The 14,765-nt window shown below is 40.1% G+C and overlaps 1 protein-coding gene across 1 annotated transcript in view; it reads right to left on the bottom strand.

Moving 5' to 3' along the window:
- MORC1 (MORC family CW-type zinc finger 1) overlaps positions 1-14,765 on the bottom strand; it is a 145,704-nt gene that overhangs the window by 15,938 nt on the left and 115,001 nt on the right. Inside the window, exons 25-27 of the mRNA XM_059686177.1 lie at positions 12,071-12,217; positions 7,428-7,515; positions 5,885-5,938 (exon numbers count right to left, since the gene is read on the bottom strand). Coding sequence (XP_059542160.1) covers positions 5,885-5,938; positions 7,428-7,515; positions 12,071-12,217 — 289 coding nt within the window. The remainder of the gene's footprint in view (positions 1-5,884; positions 5,939-7,427; positions 7,516-12,070; positions 12,218-14,765) is intronic.

Below are 14,765 nucleotides of genomic sequence, written 5' to 3'. Positions count from 1 at the left end.
CGATGGCATAATATTAGAAATAAACTACAATAAAAACAACCCAAAATACTCAAACACCTGGAAGCTGAATAGCATGCTATTAAATATTGATTGGGTTACCAATGAGATCAAAGAAGAAATTAAAAACATCCTGGAAACTAATGACAATGAAAACACAACAATCCAAAACCTATGGGACACATTGAAAGCAGTCCTGAGAGGGAAGTTTATAGCTCTACAGGCCTATCTCAAAAAACAAGAAAAAATGGTAGTAAATCATCTAACTCTACAACTCAAAGAATTAGAAAGAGAGCAACAAGAAAACCCCAGAGTGAGCAGAAGGAAGGAGATAATAAAGATTAGAGCAGAAATAAATGACATAGAGACCAAAAAAACAATACAGAAAATCAATGAAACCAAGAGCTGGTTCTTTGAAAGGATAAACAAGATTGATAAACCTCTAGCCAGACTCACCAAGAAGCAGAGAGAGAGGACCCAAATAAATAAAATCAGAAACGATAGAGGCGAAATAACAACAGACCCCACAGAAATACAAATGATTGTTAAAAAATACTATGGACAGCTCTACTCCAACAAACTAGACAACCTGGAGGAAATGGACAAATTCCTAGAAAAATACAGCATTCCAAAACTCAATCAGGAAGAATCTAAAAACCTCAACAGGCCAATAACTATGGAAGAAATTGAAGCAGTCATCAAAAAGCTTCCATCAAACAAAAGCCCAGGACCAGACGGCTTCACAGGGGAGTTTTACCAAACATTCAAGGAAGAACTAAAACCTATCCTCCTCAGACTACTACAAAAAATTCAAGAGGAAGGAACACTTCCAAGCTCATTCTATGAAGCCAGCATCACCCTAATACCAAAACCAGGTAAAGACAACACAATGAAAGAGAATTACAGGCCAATATCCCTCATGAACATAGATGCCAAAATCCTCAACAAAATCTTAGCAAATCGGATCCAGCAGTACATCAGAAAGATCATACACCATGACCAAGTAGGATTTATCCCAGGGATGCAAGGATGGTACAATATCCGCAAATCAATAAACGTGATACATCACATAAACAAATTGAAAGGAAAAAACCACATGGTCATATCAATTGATGCAGAAAAAGCATTTGACAAAATTCAACACCCATTTTTGATAAAAACTCTCAGCAAGGTGGGAATAGAAGGATCATACCTCAACATAATAAAAGCCATATATGACAGGCCCACAGCCAACATCATACTCAACGGACAAAAACTAACACCATTTCCCCTAAGAACAGGAACAAGACAGGGATGCCCCCTCTCACCACTCCTGTTCAACATAGTACTGGAAGTGTTAGCCATTGCAATTCGGCAAGAAGAAGAAATAAAAGGCATCCAAATTGGAAAAGAGGAAGTAAAACTGTCCTTATTTGCAGATGACATGATATTATACATACAAAACCCTAGAGATTCCATCAAAAAGCTACTAGACTTAATACATGAATTTGGCAATGTAGCAGGATACAAAATTAACCCCAAGAAATCTGAGGCATTTCTATACACCAATAGTGAACTTTCAGAAAGAGAGATTATAAAAACAATCCCGTTTACCATTGCACCAAAAAAATTAAGCTACCTAGGAATAAACTTAACTAAAGAGGTAAAAGACCTCTACTCAGAAAACTACAGGACGTTGAAAAAAGACATAGAGGAAGACATAAACAGATGGAAGAACATACCGTGTTCATGGATTGGTAGAATCAACATCATTAAAATGTCCATACTACCCAAAGCAATCTATAAATTCAACGCACTTCCCATTAAAATACCAACAGCATACTTCAGAGATCTAGAACGAACTTTCTAAAAATTCATCTGGAATAAAAGAAGACCCCGAATAGCTGCAGCAATCCTGAAAAAGAACAAAGTAGGTGGGATCTCAATACCAGATATCAAGTTGTATTACAAAGCCACTGTTCTGAAAACTGCCTGGTACTGGCCCAAGAATAGGCATATAGATCAATGGAATAGAATAGAGAGCCCAGAAATCTGCCCGAACCAATATGCTCAATTAATATTTGACAAAGGAGGCAAGAACATACAATAGAGCCAAGATAGTCTCTTCAATAAATGGTGTTGGGAAAATTGGACAGATATAGGCAAGAAAATGAAACTAGACCAGCAACTTACACCATACACAAAAATAAACTCAAAATGGATAAAGGACGTAAATGTACAACAGGAAACCATAAAAATTCTGGAAGAATCCAAAGGCAACAAACTCTCAGACATATGCCGAAGCAATTTCTTCACTGATACAGCTCCTAGGGCACTTGAAACTAAAGAGAAAATGAACAAATGGGACTACATCAAAATAAAAAGCTTCTGCACAGCAAAAGAAACCATCAACAAAACAACAAGAAAACCCACTGTATGGGAAAACATATTTTCCCATATCTGATAAGGGCCTAATCTCCAAAATTTATAGGGAACTCATACAACTTAACAAAAGGAAGATAAACAATCCAATCAAAAAATGGGCAAAGGACCTAAATAGACACCTTTCAAAAGAGGACATTCAGAAAGCCAAGAGACATATGAAAACATGCTCAAAGTCACTAATCATCCGAGAGATGCAAATCAAAACAGCAATGAGGTACCATCTCACACCTGTCAGACTGGCTATCATCAACAAATCAACAAACGACAAGTGCTGGAGAGGTTGTGGAGAAAAAGGAACACTTGTGCACTGCTGGTGGGAATGCAGACTGGTGCAGCCACTATGGAAGACAGTATGGAGTTTCCTTAAAAAACTGAAAATGGAACTCCCATTTGACCCTGTGATCCCACTTCTAGGAATATATCCCAAGAAACCGGAAACACCAATCAGAAAGGATATATGCACCCCTATGTTCATAGCAGCACAATTCACCATAGCTAAGATCTGGAAACAGCCTAAGTGCCCATCAGTAGATGAATGGATTAGAAAACTGTGGTACATCTACACGATGGAATACTATGCTGCTGTAAAAAGGAAGGAACTCTTACCATTTGCAACTTCATGGATGGAACTGGAGAGCATTATGCTAAGTGAAATAAGCCAGTCAATAAAGGAAAAATACCACATGATCTCACTCATTCATGGACAATAGAGACCATTATAAACTTTTGAACAATAATAGATACAGAGGCAGAGCTGCCTCAAACAGATTGTCAAACTGCAGCGGGAAGGCCGGGGAGGGTTGGGGGGCAGGAGGTAGTGGGGTAAGAGATCAACTAAAGGACTTGTATGCATGCATATAAGCATAACCAATGGACATAAGACACTGGGTGATAGGGGAGGCTAGGGGACTGTCTAGGGCGGGGGGATAAAATGGATACATATGTAATACCCTTTGTAATACTTTAAGCAATAAAAAAAATAAAATAAAAAATGAAATGCGAGGAAGCAAAAAACATCCAACCGGAAAAGCAAAATGAAAAAAGAATCCAAAAATGCGAGGATAGTGTAAGGAGCCTCTGGGACAGCTTCAAGCGTACCAACATCAGAATTATAGGGGTGCCAGAAGATGAGAGAGAGCAAGATATTGAAAACCTATTTGAAGAAATAATGACAGAAAACTTCCCCCACCTGGTGAAAGAAATGGACTTACAGGTCCAAGAAGCGCGGAGAACCCCAAACAAAAGGAATCCAAAGAGGACCACACCAAGACACATCATCATTAAAATGCCAAGAGCAAAAGATAAAGAGAGAATCTTAAAAACAGCAAGAGAAAGAAACTCAGTTACCTACAAGGGAATACCCATACGACTGTCAGCTGATTTCTCAACAGAAACTTTGCAGGCCAGAAGGGAGTGGCAAGAAATATTCAAAGTGATGAATACCAAGAACCTACAACCAAGATTACTTTATCCAGCAAAGCTATCATTCAGAACTGAAGGTCAGATAAAGAGCTTCACAGATAAGGAAAAGCTAAATGAGTTCATCACCACCAAACCAGGATTATATGAAATGCTGAAAGGTATCCTTTAAGAAGAGGAAGAGGAAGAAAAAGGTAAAGATACAAATTATGAACAACAAATATGCATCTATCAACAAATGAATCTAAGAATCAAGTGAATAAATAATCTGATGATCAGAATGAACTGTTGATTATAATAGAATCAGGGACATAGAAAGGGAATGGACTGATTATTCCTGGGGGGGAAAGGGGTGTGGGAGATGTGGGAAGAGACTGGACAAAAATCGTGCACCTATGGATGAGGACAGTGGGTGGGGAGTGAGGGCGGAGGGTGGGGCGGGAACTGGGAGGAGGGGAGTTATGGGGGGGAAAAAAAAGGAACAAATGTAATAATCTGAACAATAAAGATTTAATTAAAAAAAAAAAAACAAAAACAAAATTTAACAGTAAATTTGAAGATTTAATTGGCTTTATTAATCAATTCATTATTTGAGCAGCATCCTCTTTAGTAACAAGAAGGGCTCTCCAAGGGGTTGGACAAAATAGAAGGCTTTTATAGAAAGAAGGGTGGGGCAAGGGAGCTACTAACAAAAGAAAAGATTATTTTTAGACTAAGGTATCTTTTGTGGGGGAAGGGAACAGGGTTTTTATTATGCAGATTGCCTTTTTTTTTCTATGGGGGATGAGGAGAGCCCATAAGACAAATTGCTTCATTGGTATTGACTAGAACATTCCAGGTTGGTTGATTTAGAATACATTTCCAGGGAGAGGTTAAAACAGCAATTAGGTCAGATATTAAATCTAGGTTTGGTATCATGGGCTTTAACACAAGTGATGCTATTTTGAGCCTGTGGTTTCCTCTTTAACAGCATTAGCAGATGGAAGAAGATGCTAGTATATTTGCTAATGATGGAGCTGATGTACCTGTTTGAGCAAACCTAAGTGTCAGTGAAGAGTAACATCTCAACATTGATCTTGGTGTCATGAAAAGTTCTAGACTGTTGTGGCCTCTGAGGAATCTGTGAACCTCTGGTTGTCTTGGCTCCAACACTCACTCCCTTTTTCCACTTGGGGATTAGGGTTGGAGTTTACATCTTGGAGTCTCTGTTCCCTTGAGTGTGAATTAAGGGAGTTGAGGCATATCATTTTTTTTAGATATTTCTCTAATAGAACTGAATGACTCCATGGTCTCTTTCCATCCCCCTTCCCTAGGAAATCTGTAAGACCTAGATACACAGTATTATTGGAAACATATACCGAAAGAGAGAGAGAGAGAGAGAGAGAGAGATGTAATGAAATACACCAAAATAGTAATAGATAGTAATAGCAGTGATCTTGGAATGGTGTGGGATTATGAATGATTTTTTTATTTCTTTTACTTCCTTTTAGTAGCACTAATTATTTTTCTATTTTTATAATGAAAAAAATCATAAACTTTAAAAACTGTTGATAAGATACTAAACAAACAAACAAAGCCAGAGAAATATGAACTTTTCCAGAGTACAGCAGGCCCTCAAATATGGTAGTTTCGTTCAGCATTGTTTCATTATAACATAGATGCGATCCCACAGGAACTTCACTCTTGTTTATATCAACAGCCTACAGCATTTCACTTAAAGTCAAGAACCTATCTACAAAGTTAAGAGAGGACTTAACTGTTATTAAAACTTTAACCTATGATCAATTTCTGGCTTAGTCAGTGACTATCTTTCTTAAAGGCTCAGAATGTCTTGTTTCTAGTACAAATGACAATCCTACTCCAAGCATTTCATAAGCTTTATGCTGTGGAAACATTTGCATTTTAAAATTCAAAATTCTACGTCTTGATAAGTGAAGGCAAATTTGATTTCCTTCCAAACAGAGCATTTGGAAATGTATATTATTTCTCCTTTGGAATACAGGATCATGTAGAATATAAATGACTACACTGAAAGGAAGCTTACCTGCTGGAAACACATTTTCAGCTTTCTGTTTGTCTGCTCTGTGCACTGCTCCAGCTGTTTTCATAAATTATAATAAAACAGGATATTAACTTTTAGAGAATCAGCTGTCTACAGCAGTTACAACATGCAATATCTAGTATACAAGAAACATCAAAGCCTGGAACTGGCCAACACCAATACAGTGGGTCTTTGAAGCCTGGGTCTAATTAAATTAATTCACTAAGATATACTTTACCTCATTCCAAAAAATGATTAAGGCAGTGCACATAATTAATACAGCATGGTTAAAAAAATTGCAAAGAACATAATCAAGGTGAAGGAAAAGTAAATGATAAACAATAAATATTCAAAGCGATATCAGTAAGATAGTTGGAGCCTGGATTTCTTAGATGGGAACACCCAGAAATAGACGGGGGGTGGGGGAATCACTGGCATATGGGGTGAGATTTGAAGCCAGAGACTAGTTGAGGTCACCTAGAAACCCATTCCATTGACAGAAGGAAGTGTTCCGGGAATGAGTCCTCAGACAGGCCAACATTTAGAGACCAAATAGAGAAGGAGCTGCCAGCAAACACAGAGGGAAAGCAAGAAATGAGAGGAGTGCTGTTATGAAAGCTACAAAAAGAAAATGCTTCAAGCAGGAGAAAGTGGTCCACTGTATTGAAGACCTGAGCAGTCGGTAAGTAAGTGACCACCACATGTCAGCACAGTGGTCACGGGTGGCCTCGCAGGACAGCCGCAGTGAAGTGTGGAGTCAGAAGCAGGACGGGAGACCATGAGGTGAGAGCACAGGGTGAAGAAGCAAAGACAGTGATTATAGATTAGAGGACTAAGGACTTCACCCAGGATCAAATTAAAGCACCTGGCACTTTGGCCAAATGAATAAACTGGTGCTCTTTTCACTGACAGTCTTTCCACATGTACCCATCCTTCCCAGAAATCACACTGAGCATGAGGATGGGAAGACACCCCCACCCTCTGCACCACGTTGGCCCTTCTCCACACGGAGCAGCTCTGAGCTGTGGGCCTGCACTCCTCACTGAGCTTCACCATGGCCTGTGGCGACTGGGCAGCGTGAGGACACCCACTGTGAGACAGTGCGAGCCTCTGCCTGTCCACCCAGGTAGCTGAGGAAAGTTTTCCTTTCCTTCACATACGGTCCGTCTCTGAGAATAGATTTGATAAATGCAACTGTCTTCATCTTTCCGGGTGAAGTCCCAGTGATTCTAATAAGACACTAAGGTGGCTGACGCAGTGTATCTGAGAGACAGAAATTCTATTCTTGATGCAAGGGAGGGAAGTCGGACTATGTCTCATTTCCATTTATCTCTGCAACCAACTGTTCTCAGTCAGCATGACCTTACTGAAGCTTATTTAACCCTTGGCCACATTGGTTTTAATTCTGAGCCACCCATTTGGTATAAAGATCCTCATCTTCCTTCATTTAGTTCCTCTTACTGGGAACACTTCACGTTTTTCTTCACTGAAAACCAAATTCAGGCTCTTCTGTCATTTCCTCGGAGTTCCACAAAAGCCGGCTTACCTCCGAGCTTGCCACAAATTCCTCCACAGATGAGTAGCCAATTTCCGATGGTAGCTGGTACTCAGGAAAGAAATGCAGAATAATCTCCCTGGGGAAAAAAGCACAGCAGAGATGGGAATGTGCCAGGAAAAGAGACAGAGCACTCATCTGACAGACTGGCCCTGACTCCCGGGTGTTAAACATCGTAGCAAAGATGAACATTCATGCCCACCAAACTGCTTTACAACTGGCATTAAAGTGTTCTTCAAAAGCATAAGCTGGGAGAGGAAGGAGTCTGGTTATTAAAAGGCAACAGGAGGAATCCTGTGGTAACAGAATTGTTCTGTGTCTTGAATGTTAATGCCAATGTCCCTATTGTGATTCTGTTCTACTGTTTCCCAAGACGTTACCATGGGGAGAAGCCAGGTAAAGGGTAGAGGGGATCTCTGTATTATTTCTTACTACTGCATGTGAACCTACACTTGTCTTAAAATAAAAAGTTTATGGAAGGAAGGGAAGGAGGGAGGGAGGGATGGAGAAAGGGAAGGAGGGAAGAAAGGAAGGCTGAGAATTCCTGCCTCTAGCCAAGCAGCTTAGGAAAGCCCAGCACCCCCCTGAGTGCTCTGGGAAGAGAACTCAGCATTGCAAAATTCCTGGAGGGAAACAGGCTATGGGCTTACTGACTTTTTTCCTAAGAAAATAAAACAACTCTCCAGAGGAAGAGGACCCTCCATGACACAGAGAGAAGAGCTGTGTCTGGAGTCCCTGGTTGGTTTGGTCAACCTTATGCGACCATAAACCATTCCTCTCTCTCCATAAATCCAGCTTCCCTTCCTCCAATACAGGGCTGAACTCTCTTCTGAGCATTGGTCCTTTTCATGGTGGATATGAACTCTTTTGGGTTTAGAGATTTTCAGCAACCTTCAGAGGAAGTACTTCTAGAAAAACATGTTAAGATGAGAATGAGAATGCAGCACCACAGGTACTGATAGAAGGAACCCTAACCCATAATTTGGGGAGCCCCAAAGAAGAGGAGTTAGCCAGCTGCAGGGAGCAGGGAGCAGGGGCTGGGGGCAGGTGAGGTAAGTATTCTAAGCCAATTGTAATCTATGTTGGGAAACTGAGTATTTTCTGAACCCCTGGTCAGACTCAACCACTTTTTATAAAGTGGTGAAAATGTGCTAAGCATTGCTATCTGCTTTATATATATAATTTTTATGAAAACTCTGATTGAGGAGTTATTCCTATTTTGAACATCTCTGGTTTCCTGGTATTAAGACCATCCTCACCCTTACCCTCAGGCTCAAGCAGGTTGGCTGTGCTCTCCTTTTTGTCTCTGCCTTTTGCTCTCCCCTCCACAGAGCTGCTACTAACAGCTTTTCTTGGGAAATTCTGTCCCACAAGACTAATTAGAAAAGCAGACATTTTTATGGCCTTCTAAAAAGTATCTTTTTTTTGTAGGTTTAGATAGTAAACGTACTGAGGGAAACAGACTGTTAAAAACAAAACAAGACAGGAAAATGCTAAACTGAGCAAAACACTCTAAGATATCAAAAATCACAAATGTAGGAAGTAAACAGAGGTGCTGACTCTACTTCGACCATGTGGAAAAGGGTAAGGATGATGTCATGTCCAAAATGAACCAAGTGGAGGGAAGGAACATTCCACACACCTGAAAGGGCTCTAACTACTCTCTTAACCATGTGACAAGCAAGAACAAATCTGGCCAACAATAGTGAGTCTTACAGAACACGGTGCCCTCCGCATAGCACACAACCAGCCACAATCTTCATGCCTTGAGGCAGGGGTCCTCAAACTTTTTAAACAGGGGGCCAGTTTACTGTCCCTCAGACCGTTGGAGGGCCGGACTATAGTTTAAAAAAAAACTATGAACAAATTCCTATGCACACTATACATATCTTATTTTGAAGTAAAAAAACAAAACGGGAACAAATACAATATTTGTATTTGCATGTGGCCCGCAGGCCGTAGTTTGAGGACCCCTGCCTTGAGGGATTTAAAATCTAGTTAACACAAGGAATAATGTTAGACATGACGAAGAACAGAGCAGTACAGGAGGGGAAAAAAGAGAGAGAAGACAAGAAATCTGTTTTCACTGGTGAAATGTAAGAAAACATACTACTGCTGGTTGAGGCAAAAGAGAAGACTGGTAAATGAGGAACTCATTTTGTTCCAATTAAAGCCTCATGTTCTGTACAATTCTCTTTCTACTGAGCATTTTTATAAAACTACAAAAATTCAAGCTAGTGTAGAAAAGATCTGATTTATTAATGCATTTAGCTTTCAGAATGTTCAGTTGATAATAGCATGATCATTTCAAGCACTAAAGATTCTACGTGTTCATTAGGGAGATGGTTTCTGGGAAATTTTAATTTTCTATTGATGGCTAATTATAGAAGTGGATGTACTTTAAAGTCTTAGTATACTCAATCAGATTATCTCCTTTTTTATCAAGTGTAACTCATCAATATGAATAGTAATGATCCACTTAGATGAAGAACAAAAAATAGTCGTTAAAAAAGAAAAGGAAATGATGACACACAGTGATATATCCAAACTCTGCTGCAACACAACCAGACATGTCTCTTGAGGTCTCATAGTGTGGATGGACACACACACACACACACACACACACACACACTTTCATATGTATACATGTGTCTATATTCCCGTGTGTGTGTGTGTATATATATATACCTATGTATGTGTGTACATGTACAGTGTTGAGGAGCATGAGATTCCAAATCAGGGAGCAGGAGGCTAAACCCAGCCCTGTCCTTAGCTGTACAATTTTCTCTGAGACGCTGGGTGTGTTACTCAGTTTCTCTAAGCTTCTGTTTCCTTATCCATAAAAAAGTTGAAAGTAATACCAATCTTATAAGTTTGTGGAAATAAAAAGCAAACATATACAAAGCACTTGGGTGAATGCCTAAAATATTGTAATGGTTTAAAAATTATAGCTATTAATGATCAAGAAAGCCTGTCACAATCATTGGTCATGTGGTCACATCCATACTTTAATAATATGCACACATTTATTCACATATACAAAGGCTCATACATATGTTATTGCATACTACAATGTCTCAGTGACCAAAGGACATGCATGAATGTTAGAACTAGTAAGAAAGAAACCAGGATTCAAATATATGGCTACCCAATTCAGTGCTGAGAATTTACATATTACTTCTGATCAAATAGGGACAGAAGGTAAGAAACTGGTTGGAGAATCTGTTCTTCAGGGACTATGCTATAGGCTATTGCCATTTGAGACTGACATCCACCTGTATCATTGGAGAAGTGGTCTTTTTCAACCTCTTAATATGTATCCAACACTGAGGTCTGGCCTGCACCTGCCTCTTTCCCAGGCTGGTGTAAGCTTGCCAGCCCAGTCACTATGGTAGATTTGGTGGCCAGAACTTAGTACTCAGAAATGCAGCACACTACCTTCATTTCTTGGTTAACAGCTTGTCTCTGGATCCCTAGTATCATTAATAAAATGTGTCTTGGTGCAAAGTCCAAGGTAGATCCACCTACATAGAAGCAAGAGTGCTTCCTCCTTTCTCCGACAGCAGGATAGCTGTTGGGAATGTGCTTCTAAAGGACAGTACATGGGCACTTCATACCCATATAGGCACAGCTCCACAGCCCTGGATTCTGCCACAGAAGTTTCCATAAATTTGCAGGGCAACTGCAGGACAGAGTCCCTATCTTTATATACAACCAACCTCTACCTTTCTTTTTCTTCCTATCTGCTATTCTTTGCTAAGTCTCTTCTCCAGGAATATTCTATCAGTTACTCATCAGAAAGTCAAAGTAACTGTCCAGAGGAAAAACAATCTTCCAGCTAGGACATGCTGTGTGGCCTCCTTGGCTGAAAGCCTCTTACCACACAGTCGCCTCATAGTCTGCAAACCCCAACAAAACCAACCTGCTGCACTAATGTAATGGTGCTACTGCTCCTGCCCCCCACCCTCTCACATGACACCTATTTAGAGCATTCTTCTGTAGACTAACTTGGCTTGATCGTAAAGCCCCCTCCCATGATGGGTCCCTATTTGGAAAAACTGAATCCTGGGCTTTACCCACTCTGTCTCTCCATCCTTTGAGAATTGAGATTCAAATATCTAAGTTCTTCATTAACCATGGGCACAAATTTAACATTCTACACCAAGCCAAAAAGTAAAATTATTTCCCTCAGGAAGTTTAGTATTAAAGCTAAAAAAAAAAAAAAAAGACACTTTTTAAAGGGTCATACAAATATCATGAGGAATATTAATAATAAATATGGAAGGAAGGAAGGAAGGAAGGAAGGAAGGAAGGAAGGAAGGAAGGAAGGAAGGAAGGAAGGAAATTATTTTAGTAAGGCCAACTCAGTAAGAATTACTCATTGTACCTGAGAGAGGACTGATGTCCACCATATTGCTGGACCATGTAACAACAAGCATTTAGCAACTGTAGTTCTATTTCAAGGGACATTTAACCCATGATCTAGCTAAGTCAGTGCAGTTAGGAGACAAATCTTAAAGTCATTTGACTAAATTTTCTCATTATTACCACTTAATAAGGAAAAAAAATCAGGAGTTGTCACTTCTAAGAAATTTTAACAAAGCATGTGGAAATATGTTAGTAAATATCGTTACCATAAATTAGATGTCAGTTTTCTTACTGTTTCCTTGACAGATGGGCTCTGAGAAGACTTTGTCAGCAAAGAACCAACTTCACAGCCACTACTCACAGCAACTCTGGCTCTGTGTCCAGAACCTGGACCAAAGTCTTGCACTGGAATGCTGGGCAAAAACAGCCAAGATTTATCATTTGAAAGTAGGAATCACATTAGATACTAATAACCTCAGAAACATCAATATATGACAAATAAAATGTGAATATATACCAAATAAAGTAAGGACATATGTGTGATGCTGAAAACTCATTTATATAGTTATATTAAATCAATTCCCACATAGAAGAATTACTATTTATTCCTGAAAAATCTTGTTCCAAGGTTTGTGGGTGGTCACAATTAAATAAAATCGGTGGTGATTTATTATTAACAACAGTAGTCATATACCATTTGTCTCTTATTTGGTGAAAGAGGCTTTAAACTAAAGTTCTAGGTTAGCCTGTGGGTGGAGGAGGTACATATAGAAAGAAAACAAAACAGGGAAAAGTCAATTGAAAAAAAACTTTAGTCAAATCTGGAGGAAGGAGAATGTTCCAGGTGAAGTGTAACGATTCTGGGATAGAAACAAGGTAGGGCTAGTCAAAGGGGAATGAGGAGGCCAGAGCAGTTGAGGTGGAGTGAGGACAGCACTGGCCATGGAGTGGGAGCTGGAGTTTATTCCAAGCAGAGCAGGCACTACCATTGAGGGGTTTCTTGCATGGGTGTAAGGTGACCTGATATGTTTTTTAAACGCATAACTGGCCGCAGCATGGAGAATACACACAATGAGGATGCATAAAGTAGTGCTGAATGTTAATAAAACCCAAAGCTTTCAGTGTGGTGGAAACAAGAAAAGTCAAAGGCTGTGCAATATAGGAAATAAAGCAGGTTGGGCAGGTGTGGAACAAATCATGAAGGGTTGTGTCTGTCAATTAATGGATTACTGTGATCACTTTCACAATTGAGATGACATAAATTAAAAAGAGTTCTATATCTTTATATTTTCACTAGAGGCCTGGCACACGGAATACATATACAGGTATGGTCCCTAGGCCTGGCCTGTGATCAGGGTCATCTTCCCTGGCTGCCTGCGTCCCCCCCCCCCTTGGTTCCCCATTTGCCATTGGGCAATTGGAGCCTGATGGCCAGGGGAAGGGATCGAGACCCATACTGTATGGGTCTTTTAACAATTGGATAATAGCTCATACCAAATGAAATGTGCTTCTATTGTCAACCTTTCTTTGGCATTAAATATATAAACTTCAGCTATATTTCATTTAAGATGAAGAACATTATAATGCTTAATTGTCTGTTAAAAACACTTGTACAATGTCTGAATGCCCATTAACCATAACCCCCTTTATGCTGAAATTTTACTAAAGAGAAATCCTTCAATTTTTTTTTTTTTATCATTTTTGGCATGCTGCAGATTTATGCTGGTGGTAGGGGTGGAGGGTAAAATGCACTAACTACCCTTGAGCACAGGGATTCCTCTCTGAGCTTTTGTTCCTTCTTTGGCCAAATAACAACAGTGCCTGCCTCACAGAGCTGTGCTGAGGATTAAACAAGCAATACAAAGAATCTGTCTCCAAAAAAAAAACAATCTGTCTCAATGCCTCCTGTTATGAAACAACACACACACACACACACACACACACACACACACACACACACACACTGTATTTTAGTTTTTGGATGGATTTTAAATTTTAACTTAAATCTTCATAAAACTCTAGGTTAAAGCATTATCCATAAAATGGCCTCACAACACTGGGCGTGGGGGGAATAACATCATTTCGTCACTCAACAAATGTTACAGAGTGCCCACTTTCAGTCAGGAGCTATTCAGGACTCTAAGGGCACACAGGTGAACAAGACAGCCTCTGTTCTCCTGCAGTGAGTTAGTGTTGAGTGAAAACTATACAGAAAATAAGCAAGTTAGAATGTAAAACATTAAAAGAGACAGAAACAATGAGATAGGTATTTAAAAATAGTAATCAGTAGGGGAGGCCAGGGGATTGTCAAAGGCGGGGGGGAAAAAGGACACATATGTAATACCGTTTGTAATACTTTAAGCAATAAAACAAACAAACAAAAAAATAGTAATCAGTGCTCTAGAAAAAATAGAACAGGATGATATGGTTTGACAGGGTGCCTTGTCAGAAGTGGGGTGGCCTATTTTAGATGGAGTCGTCAGGGAATGCCTCTCAGAGGATTGGAGTTATCCAGAAGAAAAGACATGGCCCGTCCTTAATAAAGGCCATATGCAATGGAAGACTGACATTCAGACAGACAATTCCACTTGACTTGGAAGCACTGCTCACCACTGTGGGTCAGACCATCCTATATAATAAAAGGCTAATATGCAAATCAACCAAACAGCGGAATGACTGGTCGCTATGACACACAGGGGGCAGACGCTCGATGCAGGAGCTGCCCCCTAGTGGTCTGCTCTCCCACAGGGGGAGCACCGCTCAGCCAAAAGCTGGGCTCACAGCTGGCAAGAGCAGCAACGGTGGCAGGAGCCTTTCCCTCCTCCACAGCAACGCTAAGGACCCCTTGGGGGATGTCCGCCTGCTGACTTAGGCCTGCTTCCCGCCCCCCAGGGATCCCAGACTGTGAGAGGATGCAGGCCAGGCTGAGGAACCCTCCCCCTGTCCCCAGTGCATGAATGT

Source organism: Myotis daubentonii, chromosome 3 (assembly GCF_963259705.1).
Source record: "Myotis daubentonii chromosome 3, mMyoDau2.1, whole genome shotgun sequence".
NCBI classification, from domain to species: Eukaryota; Metazoa; Chordata; class Mammalia; order Chiroptera; family Vespertilionidae; genus Myotis; species Myotis daubentonii.
This window is presented reverse-complemented; position numbering and strand designations above follow the sequence as displayed.